This window comes from Colossoma macropomum, unplaced genomic scaffold (assembly GCF_904425465.1).
Source record: "Colossoma macropomum unplaced genomic scaffold, Colossoma_macropomum, whole genome shotgun sequence".
Classification (NCBI taxonomy): Eukaryota; Metazoa; Chordata; class Actinopteri; order Characiformes; family Serrasalmidae; genus Colossoma; species Colossoma macropomum.
Window position 1 is genome coordinate 30,812,253 of NW_023494801.1, and position 8,313 is coordinate 30,820,565.

The 8,313-nt window shown below is 40.7% G+C and overlaps 2 protein-coding genes across 4 annotated transcripts in view; one reads left to right on the forward strand and one right to left on the reverse strand.

Moving 5' to 3' along the window:
- The window catches only part of LOC118821149 (ellis-van Creveld syndrome protein), a 31,826-nt gene extending 23,541 nt beyond the window's left edge, over positions 1–8,285 (forward strand). For 2 of the 3 annotated variants that reach the window (XM_036589608.1, XM_036589611.1), the window contains 3 exons: positions 5,927–6,008; positions 7,131–7,203; positions 8,185–8,285. In XM_036589608.1, the coding sequence (XP_036445501.1) occupies positions 5,927–6,008; positions 7,131–7,203; positions 8,185–8,248 (219 nt within the window). In that variant the 3' untranslated portion in view covers positions 8,249–8,285. Of the gene's footprint in view, positions 1–5,926; positions 6,014–7,130; positions 7,204–8,184 lie in introns of those variants that run through there. The other variant, XM_036589610.1, reaches the window with a different exon arrangement.
- Positions 1,026–4,718, reverse strand: LOC118821150. Its single transcript, XM_036589612.1, has 4 exons — positions 4,603–4,718; positions 4,292–4,378; positions 2,991–3,850; positions 1,026–2,849 (listed from the first exon to the last, which is right to left on the reverse strand). Coding segments are annotated over exons 3-4 (1,116 nt in total). The 5' UTR covers positions 2,992–3,850; positions 4,292–4,378; positions 4,603–4,718; the 3' UTR covers positions 1,026–1,734.
- Positions 8,286–8,313: the final 28 nt, after the last annotated feature.

Consider the following 8,313-nt stretch of genomic DNA (forward strand, 5'->3'; position numbering starts at 1 on the left):
ACGAGAAGTACGCTTTGCACATCTGGATGGCACTTCTTACCAGTGATTGGTTTTTCGTTGTTTTGTCTTCATTTCCATCTAATTTCGTGTTTGATCAGGGTTTCACCTGCTTAAACCCTCCCTCCCTGCACCTTTCAGACATTGTTTTTGGATATATTTAATAGCAGCACCTGCATTCTAGGAGTGTCCCCAGAAGACAGTCAGCTAGCAGGTGAAGTGTGGGCTGTTATTCTACAGTGACTCGTATTGCAGATGAGGACGTTAAAGCATCCATATAATATACATACATACATACATACATACATACATACATCATCTAAACCGCTTATCCTTCTGGGTCGCGGTGGGGTGCTGGAGCCTATCCCAGCTGTCATTGGGCGGAAGGCAGGATACACCCTGGACAGGTCGCCAATCCATCGCAGGGCAGACAGACAGACATACACACTCACACACACACTCACACCTAGGGGCAGTTCAGCATGTCCAATCAGCCTGACTGCACGTCTTTGGACTGTGGGAGGAAACCGGAGTACACGGAGGAAACCCACGCAGACACGGGGAGAACATGCAAACTCCACACAGAAACGACCCTGGTCGCCCGGCCAGGAATCGAACCCAGGCAACAGCGCTACCCACTGCGCCACCGTGCTGCCCCCGCATCCATATAATGCAAAACTGAATTTATCATTTACAAAAAAGAATGTTGTAAAGTATCAAAACATACCACTTACTCCCCAAACCATATCGCCAATGTATAGAAACTAACGCTGCATTTACATGTTGGCATTGAAGGAAAAAAAAAAAAACACAAAACATGGTGTCATGCCTTATGGCAATAAAAAAAAAGTGACAGCGGCACACAGCTATGGAAATGCCATGGTGGCAGAGTCACCAGTAAAAATAGATTATTATCTGAGGAGAGTTTAGCAATGTTCATTATTTATGGTGAATGCTCTTTTTTGTATAATACTGGGCACACGCAGAATTCAGCAATAAGAGGTTTGGCATTCATGCCTCCCAAAATCAACACCCAGAATATTCTACCAACACTGAACTCCTAACGGAACATTCTGCTGACCACTGTGAGGTGCTGCCGTTTCCAGTGGCAGTGGTAGAATGTTTGGTGAACCATTGAAAACAGCAGAATATCTGGTTTGCAGTTGTTCGTCTACCGTCATATTGTAGAGATCATCTGAACAGAGATCATTTACATAAATTAGTCTTAAAGGCACAGTAACAAAACAGTCTGTTTAAGATGGAAAGTGATAATGTAAAAATGAACTATGACAAATGTCGTAAGTGGACCATCAATGGAAATTGAACTGACCACATGATCTGCATGCAGCTATAGGTTCTGTGGTTCTTATCTGTATGAACAACCTCCTCCGCTGGCTCGTGAAGCTGGTCTACATCTTCATGCCGTGAGTAAACTGCTACACACTGCTCCATTTCCTTCACCATGTGTTTTGACATGGCCTTGCTCCACTGCCTGTATCAGCTGCTTTATGAGCAGTTTGGTGTGTACTGGGTGGACATTTTCCCCTTTGCTGTGGACAGCAAAAATGTGAAAGGGTCCTGACAAACCAAGCTGACTGTCCACTGACAGGCCACTGTCTAAAGATATGGGGCAATGTCATTAGAGGAAATGTGGCTGTCAATGGCATACAGATAGTAAGTGGAGGTGAGGAGTAATTTGTTGGCCTAAGCTCACGTTTGTAAATTACGCTATATAAATTACTCTGCTTCTTCAGCATGCTGCTGTTGCTGAAGATAATCTGAGACGCTAGAGGCAAATTCATTTGCAGACAACCCTCCCTCTCCTTCATGCCATACATGACAGGTGCCACTATGATTGGCCATGTTGTATAGAGTAAGGTTGTGTAAAGCCAGCTTGGTCTTATAATACAAGGAAGATGCCTTCAGCTTTTGGAAAAGAAGAAATGTCTGCAGATCCATACAAGACACCATTTTCCCATCATCTGCAGCGTTTTCTTCTTCTTTTTCCTCACATGCCTCCTCTTTTATTAGGCAGTGGTTTAGCTGTGCTTCGTGTTTCGCATGGCCTTCGTGTGAGCAACAGGTATCAAACTGGTCGTTCTTTGGGTGGTATAAGGCTAGATTGAGATGGTTGAACTCATCCATAAGAATTTCTCTGGACAGTGGCGTTGTCTGGAGCTCTTCCTCACAGTGACGCTGGTAAACTCTGTGTAACTCTGACATGGACTGGAACATGGGCTCTAAGAATAACTTGGAGGATGAGGACTGGCAATAATGAGAGGGCACTTTCGGCAAGTCCCTAAGAAAGGCCTGAAGAGCTGCCAGGGCTTGATCCTCAACAACTGTTTCGCTGCCGTTCTTCTCGGGTTCGCTGGCCTGCACCCAATGTGCAACCGACCATTCTCCTAGCCCTAGAGTTGACAAAAAAAATTTTTTGCACACCCTTCTCTTCTCACCGTCTACATTGAGATGGTAGGAAAGTGTTGACAATCGTCTTGAATCCTGACTCATGGACCTTTTCCGTGCCACTGGGGTATGGTCAACTAGCCCCGCCACATAGATCCTCCTCTCTTCCCAGTTCATATTCTGCCAAAAGTGCTGGAAGATTCTCTGCCTGTCCTCTTCACTGAAAGTATGGCAGAAACGTTTAGCAGACTTTTTGCAGGCTTCTGACCCACATCCTGGTCCCATGACACGTGCCGCTCTGGTCACTTCTCCCACATCTTTCTGTTTTCCTCTGTACGACTTCCCCTCCATTCGCCTCCTTTTTTGAATGTTACGTTTCCACTTTGTTGGTCCTCTTTTCCTTTTCAGCTGTTGAGACTCTTCCTCCTCTGAATCACTGCCAGACACTAAAATCAAATCGTTAAATTAAAACGTTTAAATAGAACATTCAGGACATAAGGATTATTGGTGATGAATAATGTAGGATATAATTAAAATTGCAGCTCTTGCTATTTGAAAAGCGTAGGTAACAGTAGGTTGATTTTTACTTTTTTATGGGGGAATGGACAGTTGGATCGCATCTGGTCACAGTAGGGACGTATTTTAGTGAAACCTGTAAATGGATTCCGTCCAAGGTATATCCCACTCCTGATAAGGTAAATCCATGTTAATTTAGCATTTAATATTTCTTGTGGAGTCCCACAAGTTTCAATTTTGGGGCACATCCTTTTCTTTTGTACATGTTTCCTCTAAGTGGTGTCATTAGGAAACATAATATCAATTTCTATTCCTTCTGAACATCAAGGCTCTGTTGACAGGCTTACCAGGTGTGTGTCAGATATTTCGCAGTGGATGTCACAAAAATGTCAACTAAATCATGAAAAAAATACTGGTCCTTCTATAAGAATTCAAAGAAGAATGCTTTGTGAGAAGCCAAGTTCTTTAGCCTAAACCTGAAGTACGAAACCTTGGTGTAATCTCTGAGAGCTCTGAGTTGTGTTTTATCCCACATATGAAGGCAGTCACTAAAGTAGCTTTTTACTATTTGAAAAATATTGCTAAAGTGCAGCCTTTTCTATTTCAGAGCGACGCAGACAAACTTTTTCATGCATGTTACAAGCAGAGTTGATCACATTATTGATCTTTTTACTGGGCTTCTTCAAAAAACAATTCATCCTCTACAACTCGTACATAATGTAGCAGCACAGATCCTAACAAAAACGAAAAAGAAAGCTCATGTCACTTTTTTAAAAGAACTGCACTGGCTACCTGTATCTTTTAGTACATACTTTAAAGTTCTGCTTCTAGTTTTTAAGGCTCTAAATGACCTCACAACACCCGCTTACATCACAAAATGTCTGTCTGCTTATGTTCCAACACGTGATCATAGATCTGCAGATACAGCCCTCTGCAAAGACATAAAATACAGAAAACATGGAGAGGCATCTTTCAGTTATTATGCTTCTAAACTGCGAAGCTCACTTCCACCTTTTATTACACATATATTTGAAAATGTATCTCTATGATTTAGCATTTAATTAAAATCTTATGAATTAAAATCTTATGCCTCTTTGGTAGATATCTTTTTAATTTGATCTGTCCTTGTCTTATATGATTTTAAATTAATATTCATAGTTTCTTTTATTACTGTTAAGCTTTATCACCTGTCTGTAAAGCACTTTGAGCTGCCACTGGTATGAAAGACACTCTATAAATAAAGATATTATTACTATTATTATTACTAATATTAATGCAAGGTGATCCTCATTTGCCATCTAGCATTAAGGAGTGTCATCAATTAATTAATGGACTGCATAGTGTATTAATGTTTTATTGTACTTTTCCTTACCTCCGTCTGCTTCTGGTGTAGGCCTGTTCTGTGGATGAACATCATGGTTCCTCTCACTGAAATCACTGTGCATACTTTCACTAATGTCTGGAACAGGACAATACTGATATTAATACAATACACTCAGCCCACTAGGTATTACAGCACAAAGATTAGATATGGCATTATTATCTAGTAAAGAATCTCAGTTTACCATTGCAATTATAAGCAATGCAGATTTAAAGTATTTCTATTATAACCGCAACAATGCACTATGTAGGCTGATCACAGTGGCTGTAGCTTTTTTTGTGAGCTGTCTTTGTTTTTGGTACCTGCGCTATTCTGCACTCCCTCGTCGTCATCTCGTTCATTATTAAGGCGTATGTTTTTCACCTCCTCATAGGAGACATTCACCATGGCGCACAACTCCTCTAAGGATAACGACATGCCTTGGCTAGAAAACAGAATGACAATAATAAGTACAGTAATATGACGTTAGCCATGAACAGGGCAGTCAGTGAGGGAAAAACACACGAAGCTGAAGTCCGTCTCAGTCGCCAGAATGCACTATTTAAGGTGGAACGGGAAATTTCGAACAAGAAGCTGGCGAATAGGAAGCTAACTTCAGCCTCGTGAAAAACCCTGCTGTCTTCTTTACCAAAAGTGATAAGTACGTGATACTGACACTACTCATGATTACTATTCAAAGTTGTACATAAAACTACACTGAACAGTACTGGATAAATGTAACGGTAAGTATTAGCACAAGCTATGAGATGCTAGCTAGCCAGACAACTAGCTAGCTCAAACTGTCTATACAATGTACCGTGACACAACTTTCAAAAAACCTCTCATAAGCGATCAACGGTATTTCAGTATATACACGTATACATTGTGTGAAACAGTATTAGATCAGATAGATTTGTTTGCTTTTATTCACCTCAGGTGATTTGGAGCCCACTGTCTGAGGAATGTTGATGTTTGAGTCCGTCCTCCTTGGAGACAGCAGATTTGACGGACACGTTTTACAGCCAATGAACAGGCGAGATTTTATTCCGGGTGATTTTGGGTATGAATTGGTCCATTCGTCATAGAACGAAGCTGGACATTTCAAGTCGTGGAAAATTTCGGGATATTCTAAAACGCCGTCTTACGCCAAACGAACAAGTGTAACCCGAAGACAAAGTGGAAATTTTAAAGAGGAATTCCACCAATTTTTCAACATATCGGAATAATTCAGTCCTTGAGATGTAAGCAAAGTCATTTAGAGTGGTTTGACGTGAAATGGTTCATTTGTAGGGAAACGGACAGACTCTGATTTCTTGACAGTCGTGGTAATAGGAACCAGGAGTCACATGTCTACAACACAAATGTAGCCATTTTATATATTCTCCAAAACCACCAGTTAATCTACACCCTTAAGACGTCTGGTTCCTACCACCAATACTCCATAATACAGCATTTCACATCAAGGCATGATTTTCTTTACAGCTTGTGATTTAACTATGCAAAAATGGTTCCCTTACAAGGAAACATGACTAAATGTTGCCTATGCATAAGAGATTGGTCTTGTTGGCTGCAGACAGTTTCACCCACATAAACTATAATAAGTGTAAAGATAATATAGTGTATTTTTCTGTGTTGTAATATATTTAGGAGGAAGAGGACAGTTTCCTATCTCGACTGGCAGCACTAGCAAGGGTACCTCTGACAGACACACAGACGAACAGCCGTGCAGGTTAGTCTCAGTCATAAACACTCCATGTTGCTAATCGGTGTGGTTCAGCCCTACATGTTTGGGAATTAAAAAGAGTAGACATGGGCATTAATGCACAATTACTGTTTGCTGAATTTAGCATTTTAGAGGAGGGACCAGTGCGAGAGTTACAGAATATTTCATATGCATTTTTCCAATATTTTAAACTCCTCAGAGAATAAAGTGGTTCACTAAAATTTTTAGAAAAGTGCCATATTTGATTTTGTTCCCTTTAGAGCAGAGGAGTCAAAATCAACCACTAAAAGGACGAAATATATTAAAAATTCCAAGAAATCAGTGGGCCAGAGAACACCTATATCTTTTATTTCATTTTTAAATAACATTTTGCTATAACCTGAACTGGCTGGCAGAACATCAACAGCAAAGTGTATGCAGCAAAGTATACTTGTAGTAGTCCTTAAATATTACATGAGAAGTATTACAATACTGTAAAGGTGGTAGGTCCTTTAAACCTACCTATTTGCTTGAACTAGACACTTGGCATCTTTTCTTTGCTGTAGTCCCACAGAGCTAGTAGCACACACTATATTGCAGTGCATGCTGGGAATTATACAGGTAGATTCACTCAAAAGAGGCCCTGAATATTCTGTAATAACTCTCGCTAGGACGAAGCAATCTGAACGAAACAACATGCCATGTGTTCCTCAGTATATGGCACTTTGAACAAGCTGGAATGCGATGAGGTAGGTGCCAGACAGCCGTTGCGATGTTTAACCTCCGTTTGCAACTTCCGGGTGCATACCCCTGTATCCCTTCATGTGTCTGGCAGAAAATGGAGATCACTTCCATGTAATGCAATCGATTACACATACGTCAAGGTACATAGCGTATTTTTTTGGTTGTAACTGGGTTACAACAGAATATTTAGGGCCTCTTTCGAGTGAATCTCTCTGTAGTACAGGTGATTGTGAAACAGGTTAACATGAATAGAAAATTTAAATAATTTTGTGGGTTTGATAAGATCGTGTCTCAGGCCTTATCTGGCCTTGTGTGTGACATGGGCTTTAGAGTATGTGCTAACTTATGTTCAAACCCAGGGGTGTTTAATCTTTTGCACATTACTGGATGTTTATCTGTTTGTAGGTGCAGAGATGAGTGCACTGCCACTAAAAAGCCAAGAGAGAGATTGGCCTTCACTCAGTGCTGCCACCTACAGGTACTTACTCCTTGCTGGCTCCATCATAGCATATAGTAAACAGTCCCAGTTGTTTTTAAATTTCCTGAAAACTATGATCTTTTTCCATGAAAACAGTTCACCACATTCACATAAAACAATTTGCTGATGTTAAAAGCATCCAGACATACCTTTAATTAGTGAATTCCACCAATTTTTGGCATAATTCTATTGTTGAGACATAAAGTCATTCAGTCATTCAGAGTGTGGTTGAGGTCAGGGCTGTGTGCAGGCCACTGGCATTCCTCCACACCAAACTCATCAAAGCACATCTTAATGGACCTCGTTTTGTGCATGGTGCACAGTTTTGCTGCAACAGTAAAGGGCTTCCCCAAAACTGAAATATTCCACAAATATGGAAGCATATAATTGTCTAAAATATCTTTGTATGTTGTAGCATTAACATTACCCTTCACTAAGGGTAACTAAGGGGCAGAGCCCCCTGAACACAGCCCCAGACTATTATCCCTCCTCCACCAAACTTTACTGTTGGCACTATGCATTCTGGAAGGTAGCATCTCCAAACCCAGATTCATCCATCAGACTGCCAGATAATGAAGTGCGATTCATCACTCTGGAGGAAACATTTCCACTGCTCCTGAGTCCAGTGCTTTACACCAGTCGATGCTGGGCACTGAGCATAGTGATCTTAAGCTTGTGTGCAGCTGCTTTACCATGGAAATCTATTTTATTAAAGTTCCTGGCACAAAGTTCTTGTGCTGATGTCGCTTCCAGGGCAGATTAGAACTTGAAGTGGGTAATGCAATAGAGGACAAGCGATTTTTATGTGCTGTGTGTTAAGTGGACCGCAATGAAAAAAATAAAAAATGTAAGAAAAGTGTAGAATATGGCCCCTTTCAAGCCTCAATTTCTGATCCTTTAAGCGTTTCTGGAACAAAAACATAAAAACAAGACTGACTGGTCTCTCTTGCTCTTTTCTCTTTTTCTCTTTCTCTTCAACAGACTAATCAATGCAGAAGGCTGCAAAAATGGCAGGCCCAGAAGGAGAGAGATGCTACAATCCTGATTAGTGTTTTTTTTTTTTATGTGTTCATGTGTGAGGCATGTTTTTTTTAATAAATGTTTTTGCTA